The 15,259-nt window shown below is 46.1% G+C and overlaps 1 protein-coding gene across 1 annotated transcript in view; it reads left to right on the top strand.

Moving 5' to 3' along the window:
- The window catches only part of EGFL6 (EGF like domain multiple 6), a 360,256-nt gene that overhangs the window by 275,138 nt on the left and 69,859 nt on the right, over positions 1-15,259 (top strand). Inside the window, exon 8 of the mRNA XM_069640724.1 lies at positions 410-748. Coding sequence (XP_069496825.1) covers positions 410-748 — 339 coding nt within the window. The remainder of the gene's footprint in view (positions 1-409; positions 749-15,259) is intronic.

Below are 15,259 nucleotides of genomic sequence, written 5' to 3'. Positions count from 1 at the left end.
CTGTTGAATGGTGTTCTTCCTCGCAGAATGAAAATATACAATCTTTCCCGGGCAAAAGCTCAGCTCAAAGAAACATGTCACGTGGCAAAACTGTCTTCTCCCATTATGATAACCCAAGGGAAAGGAGCTGTTTAATCAGGCTGCAGCTTTCACTCTTGACAGCCATAGAACATGTCATTGTGGTACATTGACAGCTCGAATCAGCTTAAAACTGTTGCAGATGGAGCTGTAAGCGATACTCCCTAGGCCCGCACGCTGTTGACATCTGCGGCGGGCCTTTCTCCTCTGTGATGCTAATTTTGCTAATTTAAAACCACCCTTTGGTTAGCTCAAGAAAGCCGCTTTGTTGTCTGCCAAATCATGTAGCTGACATGTAATTCTAACATTTGACATCATATTGCTTTTCCAGTTATCCCTGAGAATTCTGTCAAGGAAGGGCCTAAGATTTCAGCTTCGGCCAAGGACACATTGAAGAAACTGCTGGCTCATAAGAACAGCCTGAAGAGGAACGAGGACACCAAGAACCTGATCCCTGAGGTTGCCGTCACCCCGCCTTCCAAGATTCGCTTGCAGCCTTTTGACTATGAGGACGGGGTCTACGTCGGCAGCGACAACAATGAGTTGGAGAAAGAGCCAGAGGATGCAGAGGACGATGACGAAGAAGAAAGTCTGGTAGATGAGGATGAGGGAGAAGAGGAGGACGACATTGAAAACTACAGCGAGAAGAAACTAAGGGGAGATGTTTTTGGTAAGTACTAATTGAAAACGTAAATAATGAGATGACATGACATAAGCTCGCTATAACACAGTTTGTCAATCAGAAAAATGGGCAACACTCCAACAACTGTGCTTTATCACTTGATAAAGCCTGTTCCCACATTCAAGAGCCTGCTTCCGTTCCCGTTTGGAGCGGGTACAAGGGAAATGGGCCATGCATAAAATGGACCCTTCAGTACTTATTTTTTTAAAACAGGAAAGCAGTGGTATGATCGACCGCTGTCCCACACGCTTTCTATGCCTGAAACAGGGGCAGTAATGTGTTTTTCTTTTCTTTTTTTTAAGTGATTGTGAAATGCACCCCCGTCACACGCGTCGATTCTGAGCGCATACCAGAGTGGCTGCAGCGCCTCGTTTGCACTGATAAGGGACCCTGAGAAATGTGCAGCTCAGCCTTGCCAACGTGGCACCATGTATCATTTGCTTACTTGGCTGATTCTTTGTGAATTGGTCCCCAAATCTCTGTAATTCCATTATCTACCGTACTTTGAGGACTGAGACATGAGCTTCACGCACAGTAAACAAGCTGCTCCCGACTGGTTTATTGAACACACAAACAAACCATTCTTACCTTTTCCCAGTTTTATATAAGGGTTGAAGTTCGCCTGATTACCTCTCATGTTGTGTTTTGTGGTTTAGTGCTGATTTTCTATAGTTTAGACTCTTTTTTTTGTCATTTTTTTTATATGTTTGGGCCCCTGTGTTGCCTTTGCTTTACTCCCAGCTACAAGGTAGAACATGGCATCGTGAACCACAATTTACGTATGGAAGGCCAATGTATCCACTGTGTGAATGCATGCATGTGGAGGCATGGCTCCCCTTCATGCGATTTCCAGGATCCGGTCGCCTGAGCAGCTCGCCTCCTGGACATGGAAAGCCGCTCCCATTGGTTAGGCTCTGGAAGTTGTCACTGAAGGATCACTTCAGCTTGCATAAGTCATGCATAAGGCATAAGGCATGCACAGGCAGAAAGAACAAATAAGGAATCCGACCCACCTCCTTTGCCCATCAAAAGAAGGTGTTCGTATTTCTTGGAAGCAGGGTACACTTTTTATGCACACAAACATGTTTAAGGGCACAGAATTTGATTTTAAAGAAAATGTAATACACTTACGGTTTCATGAGCATAATGTGAAAGCATACATCAAAAACAAACCTTGTGGTATACAGTTTTTATATTGAATCCTTTATTTAGAATGCCCATATATAGAATATTTTATAATGAAAACTTTCATAGTGAATTCGTTTAGAGGTGGGGTAAAAGGTTAAATATTTTTGGGAAATGGTTGGGGTGGGTTTTTAGGGGTGGAAAACAGGGGTTTGGGCCCTCCCTCAACAAAAAATGATGCGATCACTATAACATTTTTCGTTATAAAAAATACGATATATGGTCTTTCAATATAAATGTTTTCGGTATAAAGACGTAAATAAACCTTACGCGTAATATAAAGTAGCAGGTCCGTTCCTGACTCTTATTTGAACTGAGGAGAACTCTGCGTCCACTAAAAAATCTGTACGAAAAATGTATTTTCCCCAAAAACTCTTTCTCTGGCACCTATCATTTTAATTTTTTTTTTGTTTTTTGTTTCCATTTGGGTCCCGTATTGTTTGTGTTAAGTAACGTAGGCGCCTGGCATGCAAGGATGTCATGATTATGGATCAGTTTAGCTGTTTGTTTGTAAGGGACCTCCACCTCTTTACTGGCAGTGTTGTATGTGTTTGTTTGTTTATTTATTTATTTATAGCGCGTGCCAGACCCGGAGGTATCAGGGCGTGGAAACAAGGATATGTTAAGCTTACATGTGGTTTCCAGCTTGACAGTTGCACCCAGCAGTGGTCAGCGAAATCCCGATGGGTGCTTTACTTGAAGGGAATAGTAGCATGATCAGAAACCATAAGACAGCAACTGACGTAATGTTACATAACATTGGGACAACAATGGCATGCAATAAAATAATGGGAACATCCCGGGAGGATAGCTCAGCGGCAACGTGCTCGCCTTGGAAACAAGACGACACAAAGTAACGTGCTCGCCTTGGAAACAAGACGACACAAAGTAATACAGGTTCGATCCCCGGGTCAGCTCTTAGAAACCTCTGGGTTTTAAGCACGTTATAAATATGCAACTTGGAGACATATTCCTGTAGCAGCACCTCGATGCCCCCGGGCTTTGTGAGAGCTTTAAAAAATGCAAATAAATGTTAAAAAAAATAAAAGTGCCTAACAGGCATAGTTGTTTATGCACTGGGCCTGATACACAACGATTTGCACTGGAGCTAATCGAGCGATGCCCTGAGCATCTCAACTTTGCACCTGCTACCTTATAGTAACTCTGGAGCATCTTTGAAATACTTATGTGAAAATGTAATTCAGACATATTTGCTCACGGGCATCTCAGACATAATTCAGGCATCTCCAGTTTTTGGATTTGTGATCAGGCGCAAGGCATCCCGTGCAAATCTGAGATGCTCACAAGCAATCCCTGATTTTGTGGGGGGGGGGGAATCTTTGTGAATCGGGCACTATATATAAAATGCAGTAGAGGAGGGAATCAAGGGGAATGAACGATGATGCCCTGTTGGCCTCCCAAAAAAGTGTCCTCAAGGGGCAGAGGGCACAAAAGGTCAGGTTGTTTGAAGTGTGTTCAGAGGATTGATTTTTGATCCAATTTTCTATCGGTTGTCTTTATTGCAGCCTGTAGCTGTCACTATTTGGGGAAAAACCAAGGTCTGACCATTAAATAACCACGAGCACAATCCCCAACATTCATAGTATGGATTCAAATCAAGGTTTACAAAAAGATGAATGCAAACACCTACACTTAATATCGGAGTTCCCATCTTAGGGCCTCAATTGAAGTTTGGCAGTGTGGGAAAAGTGGCAGTAATTCCTTTACTGCCACTTTTCCCGCACCGGCAAATTACAAGTTTGCCTGTGGGCGTTGAATGATTTACCTCCAGCCAAGTGCTAGAGGTAAATCAGTCCCCCACCAGCAGAAAACAGCCGGTATTACCAGCACCGGTATTACTGGTGCTGATAATACCAGCAATGCCCCTCATGGAGTCCTATGTGATACCGGGATATCAGGCACTGGTAACAATAGGTCCGTTTTCCGGTATTCTGCAAGAATTACTGGCAGGATACCGGCAAACCTATAATGAGGCCCTTCCTCTTAGCCCTAGAAGAGGTTGCAATCCTAATTCAATTTTTGGAGGCATCCCCTTCCTTTCAATATGATGTTAAAAGCCAGCATGCTGTCGTGTATCGTTTTTATCTCTACCTATGTAGCCCATCAACCATTATGTTTTCCTTCATGACACGCACTGCTGCAACATTTGGTTGACACAAAAATATCCCATCATTCCTGGCACTCTCCCGAAAGCATTTGACGGGGTCCGTATTCATTTTAGTGGACAACAAAGTTACATTGCCACTGTCGTACTTGCTTTGTGAAGAGGAACGGCACAGACTAACAAATTCGAACTTTGTACCATTGCATTGCGCACATGTCGACTCCACAAAGAAAATTTAAATCACAAACTTTAATTGTAACGTTGCTACAATTCTACATAATAACAGCTGAACCCTTATGCATGCATTAGTATTGGCCGACCCCTAAACCACACCCGTAATAATTTGGCTCACAACTTTTGTCAAGTGTTGGCAATAAAAGGCCGTAGGATTTTATTGTACAGATATGGTTGTGGAGATAACAATAATCACATATCATAATAGTATCATACTTTTGAGCACCGGGTCCTGAGGTTACCCCCTCTGGCCCGTGCCGCCACACGTGGGCAGGTTGGCGGCTGGCCATGTTCCCCCGAAAGTATCCCTTAAAGACAACCCCTGGAGGCTAGAGTAGCTGAGATTTCTCGAAAAAGAAATGATCCATACCCTGGTTAGATAAATGGGTGCCATCATTGAGAAAAAGGTCCGGGTCGCCTAGTGTAATGGCCCGGTGCCTTATGAAACCCAGTACTCTTGTACAGAATTTCTCTAGCCCCCTGTAGAGGTTTCTTCTAGAAATGTCTATAGATTTGTAGCAGTTGGCCCCTAGCCATTTCTTTCTGGGTAAGATGGCAGAGAAGTATACTTCTGAACCCCTCCAATTGTGTGAAATGCCAGCAAGTGAGGCGCAAATGTCCTTGAATAAAACTCTCCTACCAATGGAGACCAGGTCATTGCCCCTTAGATGAATGATTAGAAATTCTGGCGGGTCTCTGTATGCGACCAGCTCAGCTAGCGTTTCGTGGATGTCGGCCCACCGTAGGCCTCTGTATCCCCACCATGTAGCAATGGTGTTTCTGAAGGGTGGCCCTTCTTTGTTCTCTTCTGCCCATCTGCTCGTCCTGAAGACAAATGAGTGGCCGACTATCCACGCTGATCGGAGGGTGGTCCTCCCTTCGCCGATTGTTTCTGCGGGGGGGGGGGAAAGAAAATGAGGGAGGGTGGCTATATCAGCTGTGGTCTGATGTATCTTTTGTAGCAATCTGACTTCCATCCCCCTATGTTTTTTAGCTGTTGAGGTGCTAGCCCTCCTTGCCATGCTGAGGTGGCGGCACCTATCCTGAAAGAGTGGGTGCCGAAACCTTTGGGGTCCCACCCTGCTTTGCTGATTGCTTTCATCAGCACCCCTTTAAATTGGTAGCGGCTTGGCGCCGAGGTGTCCTTGTGGATTACGAACCTCCCCCCTACCTTGGGCCTTTGAGTGTAATATTGGTTGGTGATACATAACGGACAGTTTGTTGCCTCATCAATACAACAAATGTTGATGTTTCTTTTGGCCCCCATTTTTGACTGTTGGATTTCTATGCTAACGCTCTCCTGTCTAACCCTGACCTCCATGACTCCCAAGCCATTTGTGGCCTTGGTGCTGGAGGCAATACGTTCTCCAACCAAGAAAGCCCCAAAGTAGGCTAGAAAAAATGCTGTTTTGAATAGTATTATTTCGTATGGATGCCAGCATATGGCTGCCAGCTGGCTTGCTATTTGTACTAGTTTGTTGAAGTCAAGGGGTCGGCGGGTGTCCACCTGGGGGCCCTCTATTCTGCCCCATCCTTTCATTGCGTAGGAAATGAGGGCGTTCTGGGTGAGGTCTGAATCACCCCGTATTTTTCAAAAATATGAGATTGCAACTAGGTGTCTTTTTGCCCAGTCTCTCTTAAAGCCCTGTTCACGTGCCCATTTTAACAATACTTCTATGTCTTTAATCGTTATTAACTCTACATGGCTTAAACCTGTGGCTCTAAATACTGTTTGTAGGTAATTACTGTACTGAGCTGCGGTAGTGCTTGCCAATGCTTTCTCTGCCATCTGTGTTAGGAAACCTGAAAGATTGTTGGCACCCGTTTCTGATGTGCCTGGTTCTTGTTGGGCATCCCGGCCTAGGCTCTCTGGCGCTGGCATTGATGCCGATGTGTTGTAGGCACCCCTTTTTGAGGTGCCTGATTTTTGTAGGGCATCCCGGCCTGGGCTCTCTGGCACTGGCGTTGATGCCGTTATTCTTGGTTTCCCATTATTGCCCAGCATTCCGCTGGTATTGGCATCATCTGGTCTTGGGCGTGTGGTGCTAGCTCCTGGAATTTTGGCCACTGAAAGCGAGATAAAGCATCTGCAATGTTATTATCCGTCCCCGAAATATGCTTTGCTTTGACCACAATATTTTCCTGTAGTGTGACTACTGTAATGGCTCGTAGGACTTTCAGCACTAAAGAGCATTTGGTAGACCTTCTGTTTATGGAGCCTACTACAGCCATGTTGTCACACCAGACCAAGAGTTCCGTGATAGCTAGCTGCCTGCCCCAGATGTATAAAGTTAGCCAGATGGGAAATATTTCTAGGAGGGTGATGTTTTTTGTCCACCCCGCCAGTTGCCATGAGCTGGGCCAGTGACCAGCCACCCATTCTGAGTCTAGTATGGCTCCAAACCCCTTGGTCCCGACTGCATCGGTGAACAGGACCCTTTTTGTCCAAGTGTTCAAAGGCATTCGCCAAAGTGAGGTCCCGTTGAAATCTCTAAGGAAATTCCCCCAAGTTTCCAGATCCTGTTTCACCTCCGTGCCTAGCCGGATGTGTAGGTGGGGTTTGGTGAATGATTTGATTTTTAGCTCCAGGCTTCTGGAAAATATCCTCCCTTGGGGTATTACTCTGGATGCAAAGTTGAGACTACCTGCTAATGATTGTATTTCTTGTATTTCTTTTACTGTCCCCTTGTCTTTTGTTGTCAGGCCTTGTATTTTTTCCAAGAGTTCTGTTATTTTTGTTTTCGGGATTTTGCATAGACCCATTGCAGAGTCTATTTCAATCCACAGGAAAATTATGTTGGTTCTGGTTTGGTCATTTTTTCCATTGCCAGGGGGATGCCCCACTGTGCGGCCATCTGTTCTAATTTCGCCAGGGCCCTGCTGCATTCTTCAGAATTCGGTGGTCCCATTACCATGAAGTCATCGAGGTAATGCACTATTTTGGTCCCTGGTCTCTGTTTTTGGAATGCCCATTGAAAGAAAGAGCTGAATTGCTCGAATAGGGCGCAGGATACTGCACCACATCTGTCTACATAGAATTTGTTATTAAAAGTGAAACCTAGCCACTGCTGTGAATCTGGGTGGACTGGTAAAAGTCTGAAAGCGGATTCGATGTCCAGTTTGGCCAACAGGGCATTCCTGCCACATTCCTGTATGAGTCTTACCGCCTCTTGGAAGTGTGTGTAGGATACTGCAGATTCCGTGTGCGGGATGCTGTTGTATAGCGATCGGCCTTTGGGGTTGGATAGGTGATGGATTAGCCTCATTTTCCCGGGTTCTTTTTGGGGGACCAAACCTAGTGGAGATATTATGTAGTTTTTTTAGGGGCATGCGGTCCCAGGGTCCTGTAATCCTGCAGAGTAGCAGTTCCTTCTTGATTTTGCTCTACACCATCAGAGGGTTGTCCCTGGCTGATTTTAGGTTCATAGGGACATTCTGTGACCCTGTGCCCTTGAAGGGGATGATGAAACCCTTGGTGAAACCCTGCCATATCGCCTCGCTGGTTTCCTTGTCTGGGTAATTGTTGAGTGCTTCTCTAAAATTGCCTGGGTTGATGGGAGTTCTGCCTGGTGCTAAAACTGGGTTTGGTGGGTTGGGGTTGGTGTTAGTCTTTTTTTAGCTGGCAGTCTGGTGCAGCTGCTTGCCGCATGGTCACCGTTGCAGTTTGTGCAAGAGTGCTTGTACCAACATTATTTGCCCCATGTGCACAGGTTTTTTCCAAAATTCCTGCATGGAATGTTGGCCTTGGGGGAGTGGTTTTTGTTCTGCCTGTGGGCATTAGACTTAGCCACCCATGGCTGGTTCTTCCGAAAGGGCTGTTCCCCTTTTTTGAGCTTATCGTTGTCATTAAATCTGGGACCCTGTGCATTTTTGTTATTTTTGGTGGTTGTTTGTGAGGCCTCTTCCTCTTGTGGACGCTCAGCGTTCTGCGTGTATAAGTCATTCTGGACCTCGTCCCACTGTATGGCTGGCGTCTCTGACATGCTTCTCCTAAATCTGATATCATGTGCTAACCAGGTCTTCCCTCTCTGGGTGATTTTCACTTCTCTTATTTGATCCATATACGCCCATAGTTTTCTGCCATCATTGGGGAATTTTTCTTCATATATTGTTGCCAGGATGGCAAAGGCCTGTGACCAGTTGTCCCAGTTCTGTTCTACCTGGGCTTTTCTGTCTATGGCTTTCTCCTCTATCTTTTTGGGATCCCTAAAAGCATCTTTTCCTTTGCTTTGGGCTTCTATCAGTGAAAAGATTTCGATGAACTCTTTGGCCCATATGACTTCTTTGATTGTGGTGTCAATGTTCCAGGCTAGGCATCTTTTGTATCTATTTAGTATTTTGGTCTGGAAGGATTTCATTTTTAAATCTAATTGGGCATTGCAGATCATTACTATGTCTGTTGGGTTATTGCTGCTTGCCACTGACTGGCCCAGGGTGTCTGTAATGGGGGTTGCCCATGCTTTTAAGGCACCTGCTGGGTCTATTGTTGCTGCCATTGGGGCAATTGTGGTGGCTGTTGTTGGTGTTACTGGCACCTGTGGTGGTGGTGTTGCAGGGACCGGTGTTGTAGGGATGTTGGCCACCGTTATAGCGGGTTCTAGAGGTATAATAGGATTCGTGGCCTCAGGTTCCCCTGTGGGAGGTAGTTGTTTTCCCCTCATTTCGAGCAATAATTGCTGTAATTCAGACATATTTTCGCATAGTTTTGTCAGTTTTTTGTTACCTTTTTTGGCGCTTTCTGTTAATTTCCTTCTTTTTGGCGGCGTTGTGCCCTCGTCTTGTCTGTGTGGTATGGGTGTTCCTTCCTTTGGCAGGCCATACATGTTTTCCCTAACCCATGCCCATCCATAGTGCTCTGCTGCCTCGATGGCTGCTAAAAGATGAGGAGATTTGGGTTTTTGTGCCAGTGTTGTGGGTTCCTGTGTTTTCCGTTTGGGACCCATGTTCCTTTTTGGCCTGTTTACAGAAAAGGAAGAACGTTTACTACAATTGGCTGGGTGTTGTAATAGTGGGTTGTTTTGTGGTTTTATATGTTGTTGCCCATGCTGGGTAACTGGTAGATGTTGCCCCACAATTTTTTTGCTTATGCTCAACCAACTGACTTTACCCCCAGTGCTTGGTTCTGAGTCTTTATGCTGTCGCCCCTGCCTTGCTGGAAACTTTCGGTGTCTGTGCGCTGCTTATTATTACTCAATACTTTGTAAAAAAAAAAGGCCTCAATTTGTAAGACCGTAAAGAATTGTATTTGTATAATACCGGGTGCCAGTTTATCTAGCAAAAGGTTCCTCGCGGCCTGGGCTTGCAACATTCCTTTCTGTAAGTGACCAAAAAGTGCGTGCTTTATAAAGCGAAATTTTCCTTGCGGCCTGTAGGTTCAGCCTTGCAACATTCTTTTCTGAAATTGACCAACAGCACGTGGATTTTCAGTTTACCGGAGGATCTGCCTCGCTGGCTCCCCGCAGATGTATATTACTGCACGCATTAAAAACAGTAGCAGTTATTCTCGCAATCCCGGCGTTGCAGCTCACCTGAAAGTAGTAGCTGTAATTGACGCCGCCGCGCTGTTCTGTCATCCTCTTCCTCTTTCGTTTCGGGCTGGGCTGCAAAACTTACTTCCACACGGCCGTCCCCAGGCCGTCGCTTCTTGTTTCTCCAGCGTTCGCCGCTCGCTTCCCCGGCTCAGATGATTTGAACAGTAACAATGTTCAAAGGTGGAAAAAGATGCTGCGAATACAACAAACTTCTTAAAGTTTGCTAAAGAAGCAAAAGGTTGGAAGACACTGAGTAAACAGTGAACCTCCTGTTTGTTTGGGTCCCCGTTCAGGGTCCACAAACAGATTGGGTTTTCTTAGAGCATGCTGCTCTTATTTTTAAGACCCAGGGGATCCCTGAGTCTTTGTTATGTATAGTAGTGGGGGCTGCTGTGTCACAGCACCCGGCCGGATAGCTGACTGTCTGGCCCCCTGGGGGGGAGGTCTTTGAACCTTGGCCCTGCCTGACTGTTGGTTTCCTTAGGTGCTTAGCACCTTGCTGTTTGGAGGAAGGGTGAGGTGACTGTTCACACCTCACCCTTCCTTGGCTTTGTGTTACAAGGACTGCGTGTCTCTGCAGCTGGGGGGAGGAGAGGAGCAGAACAGGGAAAGGGTTGGGCTGCCCCTCTCCCGGGCTGCTGATGGTAACAGCAGTTACCCTGCCTCGCTTTGGGCGGCCCTGCAGCATTGCCCATCATGACTCTATTCAGATGCATTTAAAAGACATTGATTGTGGTAAAAATATTGGTTTAGAATAATTCCCCTATACAATACTTGCTCCAAAGGGCACGGGGCAAGTTTGGCAGTATTCGCTCTGGTAATACCGCCGGGCTCTATTGCCGTTACTGCATGCAGCAACAGTCATTTCTGGTTGATTTACGGTTATGGTTACTGTACATTCTGAAGCCCCAGAGGACTTCATTAGGGAATAGGGACAATACCAAAGGCAGTAATTCCACAAACCACATTAATGCCAGTTTTTGTGGAGGTAATACCTCCAACAAAAAGGAGACAGATGTTTTGGTTCTTTGTTTGAAAACCTATAGTTGGGTGCATGTTATATTGTAGTCTTGTCTTGTCACTGGCCTGGAGTGCTTGCTATCAGAATGTTGATGCATGAATGCAGCTCAGGAGAATGTTGAGTGGATCTGTGTATGAATGTGCTGGGAGTGTCAGTTGGGGGCCTGAGCTGGGATGATAGGATGGCCGGTGGGTCTGCTCCTTTATATGTTGTGTACTTACCAATCCCTGTCCATGTCCAGTCATCATTGTCACTGTATATACTTGAGACTAACAAGAATATGTACATACTGTACATACTGTATAATAAAGTCTATCTGGATCAATCTGAGTGTCCACAGCAGGTCTGTTTGTCTGAGTGACTACTAAGAGACTTTATAACAGTGCAGTGGTTAAACAGGCGGCAGTGCCTAGTCGATACCGCCTATTTTACTATTGCTGCCTAACTCATAATAAGGCTTTTTTAATCAATCAAGGGAACTAGGACTGTTTTGAATCAATCCCTCCACAATTCCATGAAAGAATCCAACACGGGTGCCATGGGCGCCCGCGAACCCACGTTCCACTACACCGGGAGAGTTTACGAATGTAGACGGAACACCTACTTGAAGTCGCCTGCTGAGTTGATGTGGAGCAAAAGGTCTCTTGAAACAGAGAGCAATGCCACATGAAGAAAGCAAGCAATTACCCAATACCCTTCACCTGAAGTCTGGAGCAGAGCATGCGTTCAAATTAGATGGAGAAAAGACTGGCACTCCAAGAGTTATTTGTAAGTGGTACTCATTTGGGTCAGCAGTAGGTCTGTCCACCACCTGTGGCTCATATAACATCAGTCCCAGTGTGAATGCAATTGGGTTGATTTTCTTAATCGGATGCCAAGAGCCAGGGAGGTTGCACGTGGATATCATCATCAATTCCTCTGAGTAATCAGTTGTGCTCACACACTTTGAGTGCGCGTCAATCTCCCTTTGACCTCAAATATGGCACATGACATCAGCACCGTCTTTTTTCATGGCAATCCAGCCAATTATGCAGAGTTTGAAAGGAATGCTTGTAAAGCATGTGTTGTTTGTGTTTAGCTATTTCTATAGCTCTCTCTGCCCAATACTCTCTCATAAAGCGAATGAATGTGGTATCTGTGAAAGAAAGAGGAAAGCCTATATAGCAAGTAACACAGACAGACCTGCAGAGCAGAGTAACACATATATTTATTTTTTTCTTATTTATTTATTTATTTTTTTCAAAAACTGACTTGGCGCCAGGCGTTGAGGGGCACTCTCCTTCCATCAGTCTTTACAGAATTAGGAAGACACCAGCATATCTTCTTTAACTTCTTTATTAGGGAAACACTTGGCTCCATAGCATACAGCTGCCTTTCATCTCGGCTTTTCCCAAACAGTTGACGCGTTTCGCGGCACAACTTGCCGCTTGCTCTATATATAGACGAATGTAAATGTTATACATGATTAAGTGCAAGGGGTGACAAAATATATAGTAGTGTCAAATAGACCAAGTTGCTTAATAGCATTTAGAATACATTCAAAAATGCAGGCGATCATGCGCGCAAATAGATGTGCATATTAGCCTTTTCCCTGATTTCCTCAAACATAACATATGCACGGAATTATATATTAGAATTGGAGATTGCAAGAACAATGCATCCCACATTATGTATAATAGTTAATGGGAAGATGCATCGCATTGTCTTTCTGATACAGTGGGCCTCATTACAACTCAGGCGTTAAGGGTTAACGCCGTCGTTAACCCTTAACGCCTGATTCCAATTTTAACGGCTGCTTTCAGCAGCCGTTAAAACCCATGGCGCTAACCCGCCTTGGTGCTAATTACGGCACCGTAATTTACGGTGCCGTAATTAGCGCCTTCCCCACTCCCATTATGCCCTATGGGGCAAAAATGGGAATGGGGAAGGGTAAATGGGAAATGGGGATTTACCGCCCCACTCACCTTGGAATGGGGCAGTAAATCCGCCATCCACCATGGTGTAAACGTAGTTTACACCTTGGTGGTAAAGTTGGCGTACTTACCGCCTGGGTCGTAATGACCCCCAGTGTATCCCCGGAACACACAATAGAGTTAGTGAACAGTGAGAATCCTAAAAATGTGTGCAGACCCTGAGAGTATAACACTATACTTCAATGCACTCATTAAACATAGGGGTGTATGTTTCAAGTGCAGTTTACAGCCAGTGGTAGTGTACCACCTGCATAGTCATGACTACCACCATGAGTACTGCCCACCTATTACAGATGTAAATGCAGCCCACTCTTTTCTGCTACTGTTGATGACATACCATTGTGGATTATAGTGCCAGGGAATGGAGACCAAACATTAAACTACGTTAAGATCTGCTGCAAGCAAGTTTTCTTTATTTGAATGATGTTTCACAGGGGCCCCTCTGATACCCTGACACCAGCTAGGATTACGGTAGTAACGGACCACCTCAAAGGAGTGCGTAAGAGGCCCCTCTGTTGTAATGACTACTGCACTACAGGAGTGTTGGGATGAGTAGTGGCTAACTGCCTACTCAGCCCCAAACTACTACTAAACCAGCAGTGATCCTAGTCATGTTGTCATCCTGCTGCACAGTACTTCCTAAAACCCTTTGCTAACATCCGATTCCAAGATTGAAAAAGTCATATCTTGCTGTTTTTGCTTTGTGCTAAAAAGTCATATCTTGCTGCCCATCACGAAATTCACTGTATTTTGCTTGTATGCTGTTTCTTCTCTGTAACTTGCCAGCCCAGTAACCTCACCACTCTCTTTTGTCTCACACCTACCTGCCTTAGCCCCCCCAGTATCTCGATCCTCTCCTTCCACCCCAATGGCGCTTTCTGTTTCTCCTATCTTCCCCAACTGCTTCTCCATTGACTATCCTTCCCTTCTCACTAAGTCTAGTAGGAAGAAGTTCAAAAAGGATATCTTGGCCTCTAATCTTGGTCTTCCTATCGCCGACACCTACTCCAATGCTTCCGCCAGACAGACCCTTACCAACATCCTCTTTGTCGTTCCTTCCTCTTTGTCGTTCCTTCCCCAGATCTATGGACTCCTCATATGGTCTCTGTGCTCTGCCCTATCTCCTCCTCTCCCATTAATGGTGGCACTCGCTGGGAAGTTCTCATGGCTTCCTTCGACTCCTCTAAAGTCATCATTAATGTCTACCTAAATGGCACTGTCATGGTCCAAGGCCCTCAGGCCAATCTCCTCCTCTTTGATAGGCGCTTCCCTCGCCTCATCAATTTCCTCTCATCTCCTGCTGTCCCCTCCTCTCCCCCCTTGGCTACCTTGCCCTCTCTCTCCTCCTCCTCCTCTGCCCCTCCTAGGGCTCTTTCTCCTCCGCAGGGCGTACCTTCGATCTGTACCCCTCCCCGGAAGGTCTTTAAGGCTGGCAACCTTCTTCATATTGCCACTCTCAACTCTCGCTCTGCCGTCAAACACTCCTCTGACATCTGCCACCTCCTTGAAGAACTAGACCTTGATGTCCTTGGTTTTACTGAGACATGGTTCACGGCCAGCTCTGTTACGAGCTTTGACACTCTCCTCCCTGATGGCTACAAGATCCTCTCAGCACCCAGATCCTCCAGGTCTGGTGGGGGGGGGGGGGTAGCCCTGATCTTTCCTGAGTGGATTCCTGCCTCTATCATTCCCACTCAGACCTACTTCTCTTTTGAATGCCTTGTCTGTAGGCTCTCTCTCTCCCCTACCCATTCTCTTACTGTGGTTACCATCTACCGGCCTCCTGGTCAAATCACCTCATTTCTCTCTGAGTGGGCAGACCTCTCCTCCTCCCTCCTGGCCTCTACCACTCAACTCCTCCTCCTCGGTGACCTAAATATACATTTAGACTCTCCTTGCTCCTCCTCTGTACTCTTCCGTGACCTCTGCGACTCCCTCTCCCTGTCCATCCACCCCTCTGGCCCGACTCACTCTGCAGGGCACACACTGGATGTCTTGATCTCCTCTGACCTCCCTATCACATCACGGCAGAGATGGCAGGTATGGAATCGCTGGCGCGGGATCACTGGCGTGACAGTCCGTCATTGATTTTCCTGCTCAGCGATTCCCTGCGCCGTCCTGGACGTTGCGCACGTAGGAGGCCGGAGGTATAAATTCCACCACTTCCGGGTTACGTGCGCGTTGCAACGTTCCGGGTTTTCTTCCTGTGTTGCTGCCGCTCCCGTGATTGTTCCCGCTAGCGATTTCCTTGTCTTTCTTGCCTTGCTAGAGTTACACTGCCTCTCCCTTGTTTCTAGTTAGCTTTTTCCCTCTTTTTTTCCCTGTTTGCTGCCTTCCTTCCTTCCTTCCTTTTTCCCCTCCTCCTTTTTTTTCCGTCCTTGTTTCTTCCTGGTATCTTGTTGGATCTACTGGTTACTGACCCTGCCTGCT

The sequence above is a fragment of the Ambystoma mexicanum genome, chromosome 7q (assembly GCF_040938575.1).
Source record: "Ambystoma mexicanum isolate Mex_15411 chromosome 7q, UKY_AmexF1_1, whole genome shotgun sequence".
Lineage (NCBI taxonomy): Eukaryota > Metazoa > Chordata > Amphibia > Caudata > Ambystomatidae > Ambystoma > Ambystoma mexicanum.
Note: the sequence above shows the minus strand (reverse complement) of the source record. Positions and strands in the feature narration are given on the sequence as shown.